Source organism: Phalacrocorax carbo, chromosome 7 (genome assembly GCF_963921805.1).
Source record: "Phalacrocorax carbo chromosome 7, bPhaCar2.1, whole genome shotgun sequence".
NCBI lineage: Eukaryota > Metazoa > Chordata > Aves > Suliformes > Phalacrocoracidae > Phalacrocorax > Phalacrocorax carbo.
The window spans coordinates 869324-889590 of record NC_087519.1 but is presented as its reverse complement, the minus strand read 5'-3'; the positions used below and the strand labels follow the sequence as shown (position 1 = coordinate 889590).

At 60.5% G+C, this 20267-nt stretch overlaps 1 protein-coding gene across 2 annotated transcripts in view; it reads left to right on the top strand.

Annotated features, from left to right (window-relative positions):
- The window catches only part of FRMD5 (FERM domain containing 5), a 29144-nt gene extending 8883 nt beyond the window's left edge, over positions 1-20261 (top strand). Inside the window, exons 4-13 of one of the 2 annotated variants that reach the window (XM_064455959.1) lie at positions 2369-2466; positions 4437-4560; positions 5403-5490; positions 7977-8065; positions 9193-9256; positions 9942-10033; positions 12004-12078; positions 12810-12878; positions 13026-13132; positions 17173-20261. In XM_064455959.1, the coding sequence (XP_064312029.1) occupies positions 2369-2466; positions 4437-4560; positions 5403-5490; positions 7977-8065; positions 9193-9256; positions 9942-10033; positions 12004-12078; positions 12810-12878; positions 13026-13132; positions 17173-17756 (1390 nt within the window). In that variant the 3' untranslated portion in view covers positions 17757-20261. The remainder of the gene's footprint in view (positions 1-2368; positions 2467-4436; positions 4561-5402; positions 5491-7976; positions 8066-9192; positions 9257-9941; positions 10034-12003; positions 12079-12809; positions 12879-13025; positions 13133-17172) is intronic. The other variant, XM_064455958.1, reaches the window with a different exon arrangement.
- The last annotated feature ends 6 nt before the right edge of the window (positions 20262-20267 follow it).

The window sequence follows — 20267 nt, the reverse complement described above, 5'->3', positions numbered from 1 at the left end:
AGTTTTGATTCTTCAGGTCTGACCGTAGAGGGGAGGTGCAGATGGGAATGAAAACATTTGTAAGGAGCTGGGCCTGTTTGGAAGTGACAAGTGCTGTAATCGGCTTTCTCGGGTGTGACTGATCTGGGTTTTTTGTACAGGCACATTTTAGGGGACCCACGGAAGTGGCCGGGAACAGTTTCACACCGATACATCTCCTTGTTTTGCTTAAGAGGCATTTATGTAGTTTGCAGATTTTACATTTCCTCCCAGCAACTGCAACCCGGGGCAGCCATCAGGGCTTAATTTAAATGGGAAAAGGCCAAAGACATTTCTGAGTAATGACAGCTATTAGGTGGGCATTAAGCTGCGCATACAATATGTTAATTGTATTTCTTTTCTTTAATCAGAGATTACCAAACGTCTGCAGTTGTCAAGCACAGTGAGGAGAATTGAAATGCAGGTCACAGATTTCCCCTTTCGGAGGGTGGGAGCTGGACCCAAAGAGCAGCGCGGATGGAGCCAGCCGGGAGCCTGCCTGTTCGAGCACCAAAATATCTCCCATTTTTAATGTCTTTTTCCAAGGCAGCCTCATCCCACAGCCCAGCGCTGCCCGGGGAAGCTCCCCTTTGCCGGGGGTGTTTCCAAGGCTTGGGCAAGGCTTTGGGAAAACCTGTTGGGCATCTGCTGAACGTTTTTGTTTGTAAAACCAGCTCAGATCTACAGACTTCCCTTGCTTAAAGGGAGCCGGGGCGTTGCGGGGGGGCTGTGCGAGCCGAGCTGGGGGGATTGGCAGGGTTAAACCCATTGGATTGCGCAGTTTTTGTGAGGTCTGTGCTAGGTGCTGGGGAAGGGCTGGTGCAGCGAGGGTCTCCTGCTGGGCGAGGGTGCCGGCGGTGCTTGCCTGGGGTCCCCATCCAGGCTGGCCCCCCACGGGCATGCTCAGGCAGCAGCAGGGTTTGTCACCCTGAGCGCTGGAAGCCCTGGCCACCAACCGCTGAGACTGCCAGTGCTCCAGGCGGTGGGGACTGGGAGCGGAAGACCGTGTTCTCCTGCCCACGGATAAAGCGTTCGCCCGGCTGCAGCCACCTCCGGCCCCTTCCGTGCCCTGCAGCGGGTGTGAGTGTGGAGCTCCGCAGCCCAGCCGGGCTCAGGCTGCCGGGTCCCAGGTCTGGCGATCCCCCACGGGACCCCCACGCACCGAGACAAGCCCCCCACGGGTGGGCTGCCCCTGCTCGCTGCCATTCGAGGTGTGCCTGCAACTGCAGCTGAAACCTGGCTTAAAATTCTCTTTCCCCTGGACTGAGCACACTTTAATATCTGGATTCCTCTTTAATATATTTTATCTGTGAAAATTAGTGGTTTATCTCATCATAAATACGGATTTGAGAAATGAAGCATGACTGAGATATTGCAGAGCGCAAGTCTGATTATTTAAACACATTTCCGAGCGCTCCAATTTCCATTTCTCTCCTTCACTTACGTTTTGCCATCAAAAGGTTTTCCCAAACGCGTTGCCGCGTGACTCGGCCCAAACTGTTACTTAGGTTTAAATTTATTCAAATATGTAATTTTCCAGCACAGTTTATCTTTTCACTGGGACTTGGTGCATGGCGATGGAGATGGGCGAGCGCAAGAGGTAGCTCGCTCTAGAGGATGTCGTGTCGATCATCGGCGAGCACGGAGACCTGGAAGGGTACAGAAAGTTGGGAAAGGAGAAAATCAGGTTATGTGGAGGCTGAGCGGCTGGGCGAGGATACAGGACTGGGAAGAGCAAAAGCTGCTGGTGGGCTCAGGACCACGAGACCCCCTCCAGAGCATCATCCCATGGCACCTGAGCCCCCGGCGGCCTTGTGACGGGCTGGGGCGGTGGCAGTTGCGCTGCCCAAAACAGGGTGAAGCACCGCAGGGGTCTCTGGGGGCTGGCAGGCAGAAGGGACCAGCACCCCCTCGCTGATGAGTTTCTTCCTTTGGGCGCTTTCCCGGTGGGAACACTCACCGAGTATCTCCACGCCCGAGGGGGCTCTTTGCCTCCGCCAGCAGCTCTGCCCTGCTGCCAGTGGCCGTGCTGGTGGGGAGCCGGCCGGTGAGGGGGGAGCAGACCTCCACCAGCCCCTGGGGTCGGGTGCCAGCCCCGGAGCTGGTGCTGCGTCCCTGGGGCTGGAGCGGGGCTGGGACGTGCAGATCTGAGCCCCAGCTCCGGTGCTGACCGGGGAAGCTGCCCGGTAATCGGCACTTGTTCGCTCCCAGCGAGCGCAATGCCTTGTAAATGGGCTGCTCCCAGAGAAGTGTTAGTGCAAGTGTCTCGTGGCAGATATTCCACATCTAAATTGCCTGTTTAGGTAATTTAAACTTGGCTTAATAAATGGACTCTCTCTTCTGTCCTCAGGTATTTAGTCTTCCTGCAGATCAAAAGGGATCTCTACCACGGCCGTCTTCTCTGCAAGACTTCGGATGCTGCTTTGTTGGCCGCCTATATCCTTCAAGGTAATGCGTTTTGACAAGATAAATTTGCTTTTCATGCTAAGTACTGGTTACATTATTTCACTTACAACAGATCACTGCACCTAGAATACGAATGTCATCCCGCCAGTGCGGGGCTCGTGCTTCAAGACTGCGCTTGTGCCGTGCAGCGCTGGGCTAGAGGGCGAGGACTGATGTTGGGGTCTCACCCGCGGCAGAAGCCCCGCGCTGCCGTCTGCTCCCTGAGCCGTCCCACCTGCGTTCGGGGCAGCGGCGTCCCCGCGAGCATCCCCTCAGCTAATGCAGCCCGTGGCTCTAGTTCTGCGCTGGTCCAGAGGCAGAAGCAGCCCTGTGACAAAGCGCTTCTCTTTCTGGGGCTGCGCAGGGCCCGCGGGAACTCTGGCAAGCGCCCGCGCTCTGCAGTTGCACAGAGAGCTCCAGGGCTAACTGCGGTTTTGCTGACTGCGAGGACGGATGAGGATGGCCTTGGGTAAGCTCATTGCTTGCTGCCGAGCGCCTCAGCAAAGAAAGTGCCTTTGTCAGCAAGTTGCAGAGACGCTGGTGGAGTTTGGAGCAGGAGGTGGGAAAAGCTCTGAAAACCTTCTGCCTGATCTGTTCTCCTGCCGGCGTGGCTCTGCCTGCTCTTGCCTCCGCTGCCCCGTGGCACTGAGAGCGCGGCGGTGGCCGGCGCCTGCTCGGCGTGGTGCAACACCTGGACGCTCAGCGAGGATTATCAGGCTGTTTGGAAGGGCTGGGTGGCTCTGGCCTGGGGGAAAAGTGCATTGACGTGCCGTTATCACTGCAGTGCCGGGTGTGCCAGCGGGCTTCCCCACCCAAGGGTGCTCAGCGCCTTGCCGGGGCCCCTCTCTGCAGTCCCCCAGTGCCTGCAGTCACATCCCTGGGACGAGCTGGGGAGATGCACCCCAGCGATCAAAAAGGACAAATTTCAGCGCCAAAGCGTATTTGAGTTATTTTCCAGTGCCAGTGTGTTTCTCCCCTTTTAGTGTTTTAAGCAGGAAACACAAAAATTAATGTAATGTCTCCATTTCGCTTAGGACCTGTGGCTGGAGGGAATTAAATCAGAGCAAGGTCCTTTCATCCCCAATGGCAGGAGGCTGCTGGATTACTGTAAATCCCAGCAGGAGGCACCAGCCACAGAGCCGTGCTACAGAGAGATGCCAGCGGCGATCGCTGCCGGCTCTCGCGGGATGCCGGGAGAGGCAGCGGAGCTGCGTCAGCCCGCACCGAGGAGGGATCAGGGCTGAGCTCAGAAATTGGATTGTCTTGGGTATTTCTCTACCCTGGTCTCAGTGCTCAGGATCGGAGCCTCTGGGATTGTTTCGAGGACAGACCTGTCGGTGCACTTGTAGCTTGCCCAGGCTTGAAGCAGGTTTTCCAGGTGTGGGGTCAATCCCTGCCTGCAGCCGTCGCAGGCAGCCCCCCCGCCCCGCTGCAGGGCAGAGCTGCCGTGTCAACCCGTCCCCGTGATTACCCGGCGGCACTTTGCCCGGCTAGGTAAAGAGGAGAAGGAGCTTCTTTTCAATGTCACTTCACAGATTTCCAGATAATTATATTTTTTCAAGGCGCAGTTGCGTCCACTGGGCGAGCGGAATTCACTCGCTGCCTTTTTCCCAGCTGGGATGGGGGTGGGGGCTGTGGGTGCCCCTGGGGTGCTTGTGGCCGACCACCCCAGGGCACGGACCGAGCACGGCTCTCGGGGCGTTCTTGGCAAATAGCTTGAGGAAATAATACATTTGGGACGGTGACCATCTGCTAGCAGGTGATTCCCAAGGAAACAGTGGAATTAATCGGACGCAGTTAATGCCTTACAAATGATCCTTCCTAACGGGAAGCACGGCTGGGTCAGAGCGGTGCTCCTGGGATGCTCCGAGCCCCAGCCGCATGCCCAGCTGCTGCCAGCTCCGCGGCCGATGCGGGCTCTGCCGGGGTGGGGATGCACTCTGCTCTTCCTGACCGGTTCTGTCTCCCACCAGCTGAGATCGGGGACTACGACCCGGGGAAGCACCCGGAAGGCTACAGCTCCAAGTTCCAGTTCTTCCCCAAACACTCGGAGAAGCTGGAGAGGAAGATTGCGGAGATCCACAAGTCGGAGCTGAGGTACGGCCGAGGGCTCCGCTGAGCGGGAGGGCCAGATGCTGTAGGGGTTGCTGATGCTCGGCTGATTTTTATCCCAGTTTGGGATTTTCAGTCGTGCCATGGGGTGAGCACCCACCGCTCTGGTCTGTCGGATCCAGCTGAGAGCCAGCAGCGCTATTGGCAGCGTTGGTAAAAAAACACCCTGCAGAGAGAGCAGGCTTGAGGACAGCGGATCATTTGGTGGCATAAAGGCATCACAGCGAATCACCCTGCGAGAGGAGCTGCCATGTCCCCCAAATCTCTGCTCCCTGAAAAGATCGAGCAGCCAAGCAAAGCCATAGAAAGTGCAGACAAATGAAGGAATATGCCTGCAATGTGGCAAAATCAGCCCCAATCCCTCCTGCCGCAGGGAGGGCCGAGGGGTTTCTCCTGCTCCTGGCTGCTGGCTCAGCCGGCACAACCTGGGGGGATCCCTGGTCTTCCCCGGTGGGACAGGGGCGGTGACCAACCCCCCGACCCCGTGGATCCCCAGCTGTGGGCTGCTGCCCTCTGCCTGGCAAGCCCCCTTTCTCCCCCACCCAAAGAAATGCCTGTGCTGCATATAGGAAATTCAGCCCTGAACTTTGCAGATGCTCCTGAATTTTGGTCCTTTCTGGCGCTGCTGGCTCAGCATATCTCCTGCTAGATCAAGCTGGCAGGAGAGAAAGGCTGGGTTTCAGAGCTGGCCTCCTGCAGATTGATTGTTCTAATGAATGTAATGGGAACATGCCATGACTGATGCCTCTTGTTAACAGAAACACTGCAACCAAGGACTGACTTTCACATTCATGTCTTCCAAGGTATATTCTTTTTTTTTCCTGTAGTGGACAGACACCAGCTACTTCAGAGCTGAATTTTCTCAGGAAAGCCCAGACTCTGGAGACCTACGGGGTTGACCCACACCCTTGCAAGGTAAAACAGTTTTCTGAGCGCTATTCCTTGTGCTGGGTTTCTCGCCCCAGCCGGTAACAAGCTGCAGAGGTACCAGGGACCGGCCCCCGGGGCAGCCCGTTGCACGGCCGGGGGCTGTGGCGCTGGCGGGGCCGTGGTACGTGGGATGTGCTGGAGCAAGCGGCCACCTCCAGCCTTGAAAACCAGCCCCAAGCGGGCACAGAGGGGAGCGGGGAGGGCGAGTACTCTGAAATCCTTCCAGAGGGTATTTAGGGAAGCCGTAAGAAAGAGTTTTCATATGCAGACAGCTATAAAAGACAGTGGCTGATCATCATCTGCTAAACATGTAATTTGGAGGCAGTAACAAGGTCAGTAATGTGTCTGAGAAACCAACAAGCATTAATCTGCCAGAGACAGTCTATTGCTCTGCTCTTCCCTGGCCAGTAATCCAGTTTTCTGTTTGAAATGCTTTTTATTGACTGTAGATGTCGTTGCATTTGGCTCTCTCTGGTCCCGTATAATCCCATTGCATGCAGATGGATGCGGGATGCAAAGCAGATGGAGAATTTTACTCTAAGTGCAGTGTCTGCTCTGTGGTCCCCTGGGGCTTTTAACTGAATTACGCCACATAAATACACAATTGCAGTAAATATACCTGGCCTGGGCCGAGGGGTGTCCCGTTTACTGGCAGCCTGTGGCTGCCGCAGAGGTTGCCACGCTGGAGGAGCTGAATCAGCGTGGTGGTTCAGCGCTGCTGCGGTGCCGGCTGGATTGCGCCGTGCTGCCCTGGGAGTGATGCTCAGCTCGTCTGGCTTCGCACTGGGGCTGGGGGGGCTGTGCTTTGCTCTTATTTCCCTGTAGGGTGCTGTGCCCCATTTAGCATCCCCGAGCGCTTGCACCTCCCAGCTCCCCATCCTCACCCCCAGCATCCCCTACCTTTCTGGGGGGCTCCCTGCTCCTCAGCTCCCCCCTCCGCCCCAACCACGGGGAGCTCGGCCCCACTCCTCCCAACCCAAAAACCACGCAGCTTCCAGCCCAACACCCCGTTAATCCCCACCCGGCCCCGCTTGCTGTCCACGGCTGCAGCATCAGCCATAGCCGGGCCGGGGCGGAGTGGGGTGGCGTGCAGGGGCGAGTGGGGTCCGCACCCACCAGGAGGGTGCATCCCTCCGCCAAGGGGCTGCTCCTCCCTTTCCCAAAGGGTTTCCCAGGTACAGGAAAGAGCCGGAGTGCTTTGGGCAGCCCGGGGCCTGGGCTGCGGGAGCTGCTGCCAGGCTGGTGCATCACCCACGGGCTGGTTTCGGCAAAGATGCACAGAAATCTTCCTTCTGCAAGCCAGGGCTGCTGCGTCTCGGACGCGGTGGGTTTGGGGATGTACCGCTTGCCTTGTGCAGGACACTGGGTTGAGGCTCAGGGCTCTCTGTTTTTGGCCATTCACCCTTGACAGATTAAGATGGATTTTTGATCTAATCTGGCTTTAAAACCAATTTGTTCTCTGCTTGAATTCGGAAGATCTCATCACAACGCTGGCTCCCTGCCGTCCCTGCCCCGTGCCAGCAGCGTAACCGAGATCCAGCACGCCAGGGTGGAAAGCAAACAGCAGAGAAGATGTGTCACCTCTTGATTAAGCCTGGGAAGGGCACAACTGGGAGCAGAGGGGGAGAGTTGTACCCCAGAGCTGGGGAGACCCTGGGTGTGGGGCGTCCCAGCAGCAAGCAGAGCTGGGACACCCTGTGCCACGCTTTCCCCTGAGAAAACATCGCAGACACCGAACATAAATGGCTCTCTGTAACTGCCCCTGTAAAATTCCTTTCCTGCTCTTCCCGCCCAATGCACAGAAATGCCAGGCCTGGCACCACCTTCCCTTCGGCTCAGCATCCTTGGAAAGCCATCTGAGCGTCTGCCGGCCAAATAAAAGTCAGGGCAAACTTAACAATTACTGAGTGGCCACAACTCTTTCATAATATTTTTAAAATTTGGCATATCTCTGTTTTTTTCCGTGCACACCAGTGCAGTTAATGATCACTTCCCTGGAGTCTAGACATTGTGATTAAGTTAAACTGCTGCCTTGCTCCGTACATGACACTAATTATTGGTTTTAAACTGTCTTGATGCCGCCCAGCTGTACTGGCTGTGCAGGGCTCTGAGGGAGTCAAGTGTAACAGGTTTTTGCCATTTTCTCGCTTAATTACTGGTGAAAGAGCCGGTGGGGCAGCGCCTTTGCTGTCTGTTCTTCACTAGTAAGCGGATGGGAGTGCGGGGGCTGGGAGCTGGATTGCGGCTTCTCCTCACCAGCGCCGCTGGACCGGCTGCCCCGTTACTCGGCTGCGGGTCTTGCGGCGTGTGCAGGTGCCACGGTCCGGCTGGGCCGGCCAGGAGCATCCCGCCGGCAGAGTCGGCGCGGGGCATTCTGCACCGCCGCCGCCCTGAGGGCTGAGGGTGCCGACGGCGTGTAAGCTTTGCCGGCTCCGCAACGTTTTTCTGAGAAACTCGCTATTTTCTTCCAGGACGTGTCGGGGAACGCGGCGTTTTTGGCCTTCACTCCCTTCGGTTTTGTTGTTCTGCAGGGAAACAAGAGAGTTCACTTCATCAAGTGGTGAGTTCCCAGGCCGGCATTGCCCGCGGTCCCCGCTCGCTTGGAGCCGCGCTGCCGGCTCGCTTCTGCGCCCTCGGCCGCGAGTAGGCGCGGTGCTGCGGGGCAGGGGCCGCCAGTGCCCCCCCGTCGTCCAGGGGCGTTTGAGGGGTGCCGGGGTGGGCTCCCACAGATCCCAGCGTGGCGATCGCGTGGGCGATCCCAGCGCCGGGCGCCTTGCCCGGGCACTGGCGCCGCCCCGGGGTAGGGGCGACGTGCCCATAAGGGATGGTGGTGAGTGCCCGTGCCCGGGACGGGCTCTGAGCAGAGGACGCGGCGGGGGGCAATGCTGCGGCAGCTGGAAAACCCGTCTGGTGCCCTGCACGTGCTGGCACCAGCGCTCCCGTGAGCTTGTACGCCCGCGTCTCGGAAGCAGGGCAGGAGACAGGCCCTCTTCGGGGTGCTGCGTGGTCGCTGCAGCTCTCCTGAGACGGGGAGCAGAGCCTGCGACGTGCACTCAGGGTGTCACTTCTTGCTCTGTCCCGCCCGTGGAGGAGCCCAGGAGCCTGTTTGCCTGCGTTGCTGCAGCCGTAGGCTGGGCTGCTGGCTCTAGGACTTTTCTACCCTGGCTCCTAAGCTGGTCAGCACGCCACAGGGCTCTCCCGTGTGAGCTGCCCTCTCTCTCCATTTGCTTTGTTGCCCCCAGGCTTCTTATTTTCTACATCTGTTGGCATTAACCTGCATCATCCACGTGTTGGCTGGGCCCCCCGAAAGCCCCCCCCAGCCCCTCTGAACCCGGTTGCGCTGTTCCTCGGTCTTTGCTGCGTGTCGGGTTTTGGCCGGCGTGTCCCTCGGGGGTGGCACTGCCACCCGGCCGGCCCCCGCGTGGCGAGGTCCCGGTGACGCCGGGATGCCCCGCTGACCGTCAGCTTCACCCCAGGGCATCCCCCTCTCCAGCTGCGCGTTTCTGAGCCAGGGCATCTCCCAGGGACTGAACACAGGGTCTGGAGGCTGCCCCACTGCCGCCCGCGAAGCACCAGCTCGTGACCTGCGGCTCCCAGCGAGCGCCTTGGCCGGGGCTGTGCCCGTGAGCCGGCCGGGCTGCGGCGGGCGCCGCGCAGCCTCTCACCCGCCTCTCCTTGCGCTTTCAGGAACGAGGTGACCAAAATGAAATTCGAGGGGAAGACTTTCTATTTATACGTAAGTCAGAAGGAGGTGAGTGCTTTCCCTTCCCGTGGGACTTCCCGAGCGCAGCCGTGGTCGTTGCTTCAGCAGGTTCTCCGTGCGCTCGGCAGCCCGCAGCGGCGGCGCCGGGACACAGGCAGGGTGGCAGGGGCTGCAGCTCCGCGGCAGCGCTGGCGTCACCTCCCTGCTCCCGCTGGCGCCTTGCTCTGGGCGTTAGAGCCCGCAGATGCCGGGTGAGCCCCGGGCTGTGCCGTGGTGAGGGCTCTGCCTTCAGCAGCGGCCCGGGACCCCCCGCTGCTTCTTGCCGTGCCTGCCCGCCGCGCTGCTGCGGTTGGGATTGTCGCGGTTGGTTGTTACCTCCATCCCGCTCGGTCGGCCCTGGTTAACGAAATCAGCCTCAAAACCTCGGCTGAAATTGGCTCCTGTGCAAACCATCATTTTTTTGTTTTTTTTTTTAAACATTTCTGGACATTGTAAAAGGCAGGTAAGCGGAAGGAGGTGGGCGGCAGGTCACCAGCACGCAAGGTGCTGCGCCGGCGTGTCGGCGGGTGCTCCAGTGTCTCCCTGCGTTGCAGGCAGCTCCGGAGGAGGCTCTGCCCCGTGCCAGTGCCGCTCGCCAGCTCCGGCTGCTCTGGCCTCCATCCACCCTCCCAGCGTCCTGCCCGGTGGGCACCGCTCCTGCTTCTCCCACTGACTCCTTGCCTTTCCCCTTTAGGAAAAGAAAATTGTTCTTACGTACTTTGCCCCAACACCAGAAGCCTGCAAGCACCTCTGGAAGTGCGGGATAGAAAACCAGGCTTTCTACAAGTAAGTGCCGGGACGCCCAGGCGTGCGTGGCGGTGTCTCTGCGTCTCCCCTTGGGTCGGCGCTGCCCCGCACAGCGGCCGCCCGAGGGCTCCGCGTACCGGGGCTCGGGCACTGCCTGTCACCGGCCCCGCGGCACCCCTGTCCCAGTGGCCCCAGCAGAGTCACCAGCCCCCAAAACCACCCGGCTGGGGGCTCTGCGGGGTCCTTCCTGCCCCCCCATGCTCATCCCTCTGCAGCAAACCTTTAATCAGGAGATCAAAACTAATTGTTTGGAGGTTAAGCCTTTAATGCCGAGCAACCGGCGCACGTCCTGCCCGCAACAGCAGCTGTGTTTCAGCGTTTTCCCCATTAACAGCAGCTTGTTTGGAGCCGGCCCGCGCGTGTGGGTGCTCGGGCGCTGTGAGCAGCCGCTGTGGGGGGCAGCAGGGGCAGACGGCAGCAAAACTCTGACCCAATATTCAAGGGTAGATTTTCAGAATGGCTTCGCAGGGTCTGTTTGTGCTGAATCCAGTGCTAAAATCCCCGCTGAAGACAAGCCAGTGCCCCGGGGTGCTTTAGAAAAGCCTGCCTTTTAATGGGGAAAGCTCAAAAACTTTCAAAAATAATCTGCTTCTAAGCTCTTTGGGAACAAGTTAATTATTCATGTGAAATATTCAAGAGACCAGGGAGGTGACGTGCAGTCTGGGCTGCAGCCGCGAGCCTGGGCAGCTGGGGACGGTGGCTCGAGGGACCGTTCCTGCAGCTGCCTGGCTTTGGGGGACCTCGGGCTGGGGGGGTCTCACCTGGGCGGCGGGACCTCCTGCCTGGGGAGGACGGGGGAGGTGGTGTCCTTCCCCAGCAGCTCTGGGCTCCCTGGTTCCTGGCCACCAAGGCAGCTTTTCTGCCCCTGGTTTGGTTAATTGAGCCGTGAGACTGAAAGGGAGAGGTCGTGGGCTGGACTGTCTGCCCAAACCAGGGAGGTGCCAGGTGGATCGGTTTGGTTTTAGCATCCCGCTCATGTCGTGCTCAAAAATAGCCTGCTTTGTGCTTTGTAATGAGTTTTATTTTAATCAGCAAGATGCGAGATAAAGCGTGTGATGTATTCTCTTTGGGAATACTGCAATCAGCAGCTGCAATCAGCAGGTTTCATTTCTCATTATATTAACATGAAATGAAATTGCAATATTGCTTTACAAATCTTTTTATGATTAATCACGTCAGTAAATTGCCGCTGGATTATGCACCCAGTGGGGTGGACTGTGGCCTGGGCCGAGGTGCTGCTGGGCTTCTCCTGGGTGAGGGACCGGCTCCCCCGGGGTGAGGAGGAGGCAGGACTGTCCCTCCCGGTGGTTTTACCCACCGCTGGCCGGGCGGACCCCAGTGAGCGCCAGCCTGCCTGGGACGGGGCGATCCCTGCACCCCTGCGATGCAGAGGTCATGGCGAGGGCTTTAGCCCCCTGGAGAGCTTCAGCCCTGTGCAGCTCCCGCGTGCAGGTGCTCGATGGTGGCCCCAGGGGACCTGGTGTGAGCTGCAGCCGAGCCCCCCCCAGCTGCCGGGGAAGCCGTCGGCAGGGGGTCTGTCCGGGGCACGGGCTGGGCACCGCTCCTGCCGCGGGCAGGGACGTGCTGTGACGGTGGGGAGGGCTGCGGCGTGATGCCGTGGCGGCCCAGGTGCTTGTGTCCCACCAGCGGTGTCAGCCCAGGGCTGCCGGCGGCTTGTTTCATTCCTGGTGGCATTTCGCATCTCTGGGGCTTTGCTCTTGTAATTTGGCCTTGTCACGTTTGCCGGCAGCACACAGCTCCCTCCCTCCGAAGCTGGGGTCAGTCTGGCGGGGATGATGCTGCCCTTGTCACCGGCACGGTGCACTGGAAGCAAAACCGGGCGAAGGCTTTGCCATGAAGCGGCCTGGCGAAGGGGCCATGCCCTGCCCCGGTGCTCGGCGCCTGGCCGGCGGCGCTGGGCGCTCACGCAGCTCTTGGTGCTGTTGCAGGTTGGAGAAGTCAAGCCAGGTCCGGACAGTGTCCAGCAGCAACTTGTTCTTCAAGGGAAGCCGGTTCCGATACAGGTAAGGAGCAGCTACGGGGCAAATGTTCAGATGCTCCCTTGGATGTGCTGCAGGGAGCCGTTCAGGGCTGCTGCTGTCTGAGGGCTTGGGAGGACCTCCTGTTGCCAGAGGTCCTCCCATTGCAGTGCTGCCACCTCGCCGAGGCCACCACCTCTGTTTCACAGCTGACATCCCTCGCTCCAGCCCCAGAACAGCAGATTTTTGGAGGGACGGGAGAGGATGGGGGGGGCTTTGGGGTTTGGTTTTGGAGAACAGCAAGGGTGAAATGAATCACTGCAATCCCTAAATCCCTGGGGGGTGTTGCTCCTCCCTGGCCCTGGAGCAAGAGCCTGGACCTGGGACCTCGTATCTCTGCAGGACGAGAGACCCCAGCGCACCCCCAGCTGCAAGGTGCGCGATGCCGGCACCCTCCTCACTGGCACGGAAGGGCCTGCACACCCATGGCGTGTCACCCCCGGAGGGGAGGTGACCCCACGGTGTCCAGCACCCCACGCCAGGAGAAGCAGCAAAATGTGGTGGCAGAGGTGTCAGCCCAGCCTTTCCCTGCTCTTCCCGTCACCCTTATTTCCAGCAAATATTTTTGCTTTCCCTGGAGCCATGGGGAGAGGCCCCGCCACTGGCCCATGTGTGTGGGGAGGGGGCCAGGTGGTGCCGGGGTTCGGCGAGCCACGGGGGGAGCTTGCGGCTCGCCGGTGCTCACATCCTCACGGCTTCTCTTGAACCGCCTGCAGTGGCCGCGTTGCAAAGGAGGTGATGGAGTCCAGTGCCAAGATCAAGAGGGAGCCCCCCGAGATTCACCGGTAAGAGCCCGGCAGCGGCGGCACGGCGCGGTGCAGCCCGCGGGGCCGGGGCCTCCCAGGGGTTCGGTACCCGGCTCCCCAGGGGCTGCACTCCTGGGGCGCTGGCACCGTCCGGGGCTCTGACGCCGTCCCCGTTCTCCTCCCCAGGGCAGGGCTGGTGCCGAGCCGGAGCTGCCCCTCCATCACCCACGGCCCCCGCCTGAGCAGCGTGCCCCGCACCCGCAGGAGAGCCGTGCACATCTCCATCATGGAAGGTAGGGCACGGGGCGGCTCTCCCTGCCGCGGCCGGGGCTCGGGAGCCAGGGCAGCCCCGGCACCGGGGACACGCACACACAAAAAAACCGACGAACATGTCCAGCTGAAAAGCGGATTTTTGTACCCCCTGATGCTGATGTGGGGATGCCGGGGCAGGGAAGGTCCCTGCCGTGTCCCCAGGGTCTTACAGCACGGCTTGACAGCACCAGTCGCTGCTCTCGCAGCCCAGGGCAAGGTTGGCATCAGTAGCCGAGTGGAGGCAAAGTGCAGGGCTGGTCATGGGGCAGGAGTTCCCAGTGCAGAAGCAAAGCAGAGAATTCCTCAGCAATGTTAATTTGGATTAAACTGGAAATTCAGCAAAAGGCTCCAGGCTGCCCCAGTAGCTCTGACCCAGGGGAGAGGTGAGCGAGGCCTGCTTTGAAGCCACCCCGCAGCCCCGTCCCTCGCACGCCGGCGTGCCTCGCTCTGCTCTTCCAGACACCGACCTGGTTTGAAAGCAAAGCAAACCTGCCTGGGGAGGCACACCAGCGCCCGGCGGGGTCCCAGCAGGGCAGCGTGTTACTGAGAGCCGCGGCGCCGGGGTCTGACCGTGTGCAGGGACAAGCTGGTCTGCAAAAGAACTTGTCACCCCGCCGGGAGCTGCTCCTGGCCGGCCGATGGCCACCGCCGCTGGCTGGCCAGTCTGCCGGGCTGGATCGCCGTGCCGGCCCGCGGCGGGGAGGCTGGTGACCCCCGTCCTGGTGCCGGGCTGCAGCCGGGCTCGGGGCAGTGCGTGGGTGGGATGCACCTGGGAAGGAGGGTTGGCAGAGGGCAAAACACTGGGGCAAGCCCTGGAGCTGCCTCGTGGGGCTGGGGGCAGCGGGGGGGCTGTGGCTGTGCCGCTGGCGGTGGCTGTGGGACCCACTGGTGACGGCAGTGTCCGACTCCCAGCGATGCTGGGGCAACAAGGCGCAGCGTGTGTGGTGGGGGCCGCTGGTGTTGCGCTGGGGCCACGTGGTGACGCGCATAAGTTTGGAGGTCTGGGAGGCGGACGAGGGAGTGGGGACGGCGGGGAGCGTGGGGCTGGGGTGCGCTCTCTGGTTGTGCCTTGCTCATGGACAGGCTACGGGCAGCGACAGGGTGCAGAAACACAGCCTGCCTGAAGGGACAGGTCCCTCGGAGCAGGAAAGGGGTTTCTTACCATCGAGGGAGCCCGGGGCTGACGTCGGTGCTGATTTTTGGGATGGGAGCGTGCCTGGCAGCTGCAGCCGCCCTGCAGGCAGGGTCACCTCTGCTGCGCTGGTAAATGTGAGCACTCTCTCCCCGCCTCCCACGCATGCTGTTGCGAAGCGGCGAGAGCATTAAATAGCCTTCCACAGTAAATTACCCCGAGCTGGCACAGGCTCCCGGCACCACCCCTGCCCCGGCAGCTCGTGCCCTGCCAGCAGCTGCTTTTCTTCGCTCTCACTTCAGCTCAGTCCCGTAGAAATGTGGGAGCCCAAAATAGCCCTGTCCCGGCACCCAGCGGCACCAGCCCCGCTTGCGTCAGCCGTGCCGGCGGGCGAGCAGCCGTCCCCGCGCCCCCTCGCAGTCCCCGTGGGTGCCCCGTGCTGCCGGCCAGGCCAGCGCTGCCCGCACCGCCATGGTGAAGTGCCTGATAAAGATTAAAACCAAAGTCAGCGTCCACCTGCGGCTCATCAACCACTGCTGCCGGGAGGTGAGGGTCCGGGTGCTGGCCCTGGGGCCGCGGCTGCTGGCCCGGGCTCTGGGGGCTCTGCCGCTCCTGCCGGCTCTCCCCGGCCTCGGTCGCGATGCCCGGCACGGCCCCGTGGATGCGCCTGCACCAGGTAACGCTGCGCTGCCGGGCTGCGCGGGCTCTGGGCTCTTCTTTGGGTCCCCAGGGGGGCCCCGGGGGCTCCCCACGACTGCAGCCCTGGGGGATGCGGGATGCAGCACGCGTGGCGTGGGGAGTGCGCTGGGGTCTCCCGTGCTGGCTGGACTCTGGGTCGTTATTACCACGAAGCAGCTCCGTTTTCGGGGCTGGCCCCAGCTTTCCCCAGATTCTCTAGCTTTTTTACATTAGTCTCATGGAGCAAGCAGGTGGCAGGATGGTTTGGGTCGGGGGGAGGGACCAGCACCCCTCTCATTGCAGCGATGAGCGTGGGGACCCCCCCGTGCATTGGCTGCCCTCCCTGGGGAGCCGAGCTGCTGCCCGCCCCGGCAGGTGCCCACCCTGGCCAGGATGCAGTGGGAGAAGCGAGGGGGTGTTCACATGAGCGTTGTGACACCCCAGCAGACATAGCTGTCGGGGTGAGAACACGTTTATTCCTCCACTGCGCTTATCGCCTGAGCTACCCCTCGCGCACCGTGCCCGCAGCGGCACTCGCGGTAAGCCGAGCCGACCCGGAGGCATCCGGGCAGTATTTACAAGCAGGAGGTGGCAAAGCCCCGGGGAATGCAGGCAGGACGGGCTCCAGGCTCGTCACTTCACCCTCTGGCAGCGCGCGGGGCCAGGGCACCCGGCGGCACTGCCGTGGTGCTTCGGTGCACTGTGCCCTCCCCACGCGAGCAAGTGCGCAGCCCCCTCCCCTTCGCAGCTGGCTGCGGGGGGGCACTGGGGAGCCGCTGCTCCTGGCCACCACCACCTCCGACAGCCTCCCTGGGCACGGGACACTGCGATGGCAGAACCTCCCACCCCCATCGCCCGCCCCTCTTGCTGTGAAAAACCCCAAGGAAACTCCTGTGCTCGTGGGGTTGCTTGGAGTTGGGGGGTTTGGGGGGTGGGGAGTTGGTGGGCGGAAGGCGTTCCCCTGGTCCTGCCCCCCGTGCTCAGCCTCGGCGCAAAGGGCAGCTCGGCCATAACTGGAGCTCAGCCAAGTGCGCGGCCGGGCTGGCACGCGGCGCTTCCTGCGAGGCTGGTCGTGGGGGGGGGTGTGTGCGTGACTGCGTGTAAACCGGACTTATTTTTTTTGTTTAAAGTAGCAAATCTATAGAATTCAGAGCTGTTAGTGACCCCAGTCTGACTTGCAGACCCTGAGCATCCTGCTCTGCGGGGAAATCTCCCACGTGTGATGGGCTGCGGCTACGGGACACCCCCTCCCCACCAAGCAGGCGCAGCCCCTGCGTGACACGCGTGTCACCCTGAGGTGGTCTTTTAAGGCATCTTCTCAAGGCAGGCAGGCAGATGCCCATCCCAGGGCTCCCTCAGCGGGGTCCCCCACCCCATGGTGCCTGCGCAGGGCTCCGGCCTGGCCGGGACCCCATTGCGCTGCTTTGAGGGGGCAAGGGCTTGGCGGGGAGGGCTGTGCCGGCCGGGAGGTACATCTGGAAGGACAAGCAGAGGTGCTGTAGGGCGAGCTCATCCCCAGTCCCCATCTCGGGGCTGGCAGGGACCCCCTCAGGGTGTTTCTGCCCCCCTCTCCCATCCCTGCACCCCCTCTCCCATCCCTGCACTCCCTCTCCCATCCCTGCACTCCCTCTCCCATCCCTGCACCCCCTCTCCCATCCCTGCACCCCTCTCCTGCTGCTACAGCAGCGTTTCCCGGCTCATCCCTGCCCACGTCCTGCTAGCGCGGGCAGCCTGCCCGTGGCGGTGGCATCGCCTGCTCCCGGGTAGGGGTCGGTGTTGCCAGTGGTAGAGGGGCTTCAAGCACACGGCGGGCAGCTGCTGGGGGGTGTGTGTGTGACCTCAGAGCAGCACACGGATGTGTTTGTGATCGACTGACAACACTCCCGGGGCCCTGCCTGTGGTCCAGACTGACAGCCGCTGGCTGTCGGTGACAAGTCACGCGGGTGTGCGAGCGTCACCGCTGCCGTCACGAGCTGCAGCCAAGGGGCTGCTGTGGGCTCCGGCCGGGCGCCGCAGGACCAACACCAACAAGGACAAGGTGCCGGCGGCAGCCTGGGCTGGTTTGGGTGCCCAAACAGGGGCTTGGGTGCCCCCTCCCCATGGGGGACACCGCCAAGCAAGGGGAGGGGGGGGTGTCCAGTGGCGGGAGGGACGCCCCCCCCACTCCGCACCGCTAACCATCCCTGTTTTCCCCCCGCTGTCCCCCCCCAGGCCTGGAGTCTCTGCGCGACAGCGCCCACTCGACGCCGGTGCGCTCGGCCTCCCACGGCGACGCCTTCGTGGCCCCCGGCCGGAGCGGCCGCGCCGAGAGCAGCGAGCGGGTGGCCGTCATCGCCGACGAGAACTACAGCCCGGCGGACAGCGTGCTGCCCACGCCGGTGGCCGAGCACAGCCTGGAGCTGATGCTGCTCTCGCGGCAGGCGAACGGGGCCCCGTGCAGCATCGAGGAGGAGAAGGAGTCGGAGGCCGGCACGCCGGCGGCGGCCGAGGCGGAGGAGGGCGGCGAGCTGCGGGCCCTGTGCCCGGGCGCCGGCGGCCTCGGGGCGGCGCAGGCGGAACAGGTGAATAAGTTTGTTTTAAGTGTCCTCCGTTTGCTCCTTGTGACAGTTGGACTCCTCTTTGTTTTGCTCCTCCTCCTCATCGTCCTTACCGAGTCCGACCTTGACACTGCCTTTTTCCGTGATATCCGCCAGACCCCCGAGTTCGAGCAGTTCCATTACCAATACTTTTGTCCCCTCAGGCGATGGTTTGCCTGCAAAGTCCGCGCCGTGGTAAGCCTGCTCATTGACACCTGAAGGCAGGAGTCGCCACGTAACTAGCCGGGGGCCTGGGGAGAGACCTGCCGCCGTCCCCCGCGCGCGGGACCCGCCGGGGCGCCTTCGGCACACACACACTAATCCTCCCTTCCCGACCCAGAGCACGGCGCGGCCGAGGAGGCGGCTTTCCGGGAGGAAGAGGTGGGGGGGTGGGCGCAGCCCCCCGGGCCTCCTCCTCCCCGCGCTGCTCCCACCCCTGGAGCCCGCACAACACTTCACCATTTCGATTCTCACAGGCGCGCGTACGCCTTCGGGAGCACCGAGCAGAGAGAGGAATTTATTTTACTATTGCCACCCATCGTTGTTCGAGCATCGGCCGGGAGGCTCGCGATGCTGTGTTACGCAGGAGCTTTAGCAATGGTGCTACTGAGTATTAATTTAAACACTCGTGTACTGTTACGTTATTAAATCCGCCACTGTGCACGCCGCCACCGCCACCACCTTCCACGTACCGCTTTGCAGAAACCCCTCCCTGCTCGCCGGAGACCCCTGGGCAGCGTGACGCGCTCGGGGCCGCCCCGGCTCCCCCGTCCCAGGCGGGTGTGCGAGCCGCCCTGCGCTGCGGGCTCGGCCTCTCGGCACCTTTTTTCCTAAGCCTTGAAGTGTCGGTGCTCCCGAGGGCAGGCAGAGCGTGGCAGGCAGAGCACGGCAGGCACGCTCGGCCAAGCCTGGGTGCGTGGCCGGCAGCGACCGCATCGGCTTTGTTAGGAAGACCTTTAGCCTCCAAAAGTTGTACCTGTTTTGTACAAAAAAGAAAAAAAAAAAGGAAAAAAAAAAAAAAAAGACAGACTGTTTCAAGGTCTATTTTAACAACAAAATGCTATTTTGTTATCAAATCTAATCAAGTCTTTTTTTACTTTACGGCTTGGGTGACCGTGGTGCGCTGTACCAAGCGGTTCACATTGAGCAAATGGTTTAAGAGTAACCGCTTTCGTAGCCCGGAAGCCTGACAGCAGTTAAACCGCCGCTAGTTTGGGAATAGAGAAAGGAGCTATAATTTTGTGACTTTTCTGAAGATAAAAAGGACAGAACTACAGGCGTGGAGGTGACAGCGAACAAGCCCACGGAGAGCCATTAGATCTATCCGTTCGTAAGCAAAAATCAATAACACCAACTCATCGTACTTGCGACATAACCACCGGGACCTTCGGTTACCTGGGAGGCAGAAGTCTCTTTCCACAGGGAGCAATAAAAGCCAGTTCTGTTAAGTTTTTTTGGTTCAGAAGTTGGACATACTTAACAAAACAGGTGAGCAAGTTTTATTTCATCTCAGGGAGAGATTTTACATAAGCTGGGGCCATAACTGCAGTTCTAAAAAGCCTGATTTCCGTGTTCTTCGCACATCCCACCACCATCCATCGCCCCACGCGAGCGCCGCTCCCCACCGAGGCCGGCTCCCGCCCGGACCCGCTCAGCCGGCGCCTGGCGAAGGGCGGGACGATGACGTTGGGGGCGCCGCCGCCACCACCACAACTCGGCCAGACTTGGCCCGTGTCTCACTGCAATAAAGCGCGAGGCCCCGTTGAACGCCCGGCGGTGGGGAGGGGTGGGAATAAAGCCCTACGCCGGCGTGTCTCGCCGCCGAGGACGCGGCCGCCCGCTGACAGCACAAGGCCGAGGAGGGTGTCGTGTACGGCCGCAGCTCTTGAGCAGGCGGGAGGGCGCCGAGCGCTGCCAGGAGATGGAGGATCGATTTTTTTACATGATATCCCTTTTTATGCAACATAGCAAAATTAACTTAGTGTAGTGTTCCTACCTCAGTCCGTAGTCAATGGTGTTTCTATGCAGTGCGTGATAGTCCCGAACCCGCCGTTCTTTTTTTCCTCCACCCCGGGTTAAAGATGCAGCGTGCCCTCCTCCTCCTCCTCCTCCCTGCTGATGTGCCGCGTGATGTCGTAACAGCACAGCCCTCCGCCGGCGAGCGCCCGGCCCCGCGCCCCGTGAGCCAGCGTCCTGCCGACCGCGGTGCCGCCGCCGCGCGCTGACCTTGGAAACCCTCGGCATCGGCTTGCGCTAGCGTAGCGATACGTGCCAGCCCTAGGTTACCGCTGCAGGTTGTGGTTTTTTTTCCCACCCAGCGTTTTACTGCAAAACCACGAGAACTGGTGATTTCACATTGTTTGTTTTTCCTGTACGTTCCATATTATGTCTGGTGTTTCACTACCTGTTAGTTTTACCTGTCTTTCTATTAAAATGTTGTTTCCATAGATTCTTATATCAGAGAACAAAAAAAAATAAATCTCCTAATAGCAGACTGCATCTTTAAGCAGTAGATGGTAAAAATACCTGAAAATGTGAATTTCTTAGTTTTCATAAAAAAAAAGATCTAGCAATTAACCTTTCATGTGCCAAATACTGTAAGTTACATTTTTTTTTCCTTCAAAATGTACCTTTTTCTACATATTCAGTATCTTAGTTAGCATAAAATCATTGGTGCCATGAAAAGTATTTTTAAATTTAAATAAATATTTAAATATCACGGAAGCCAGT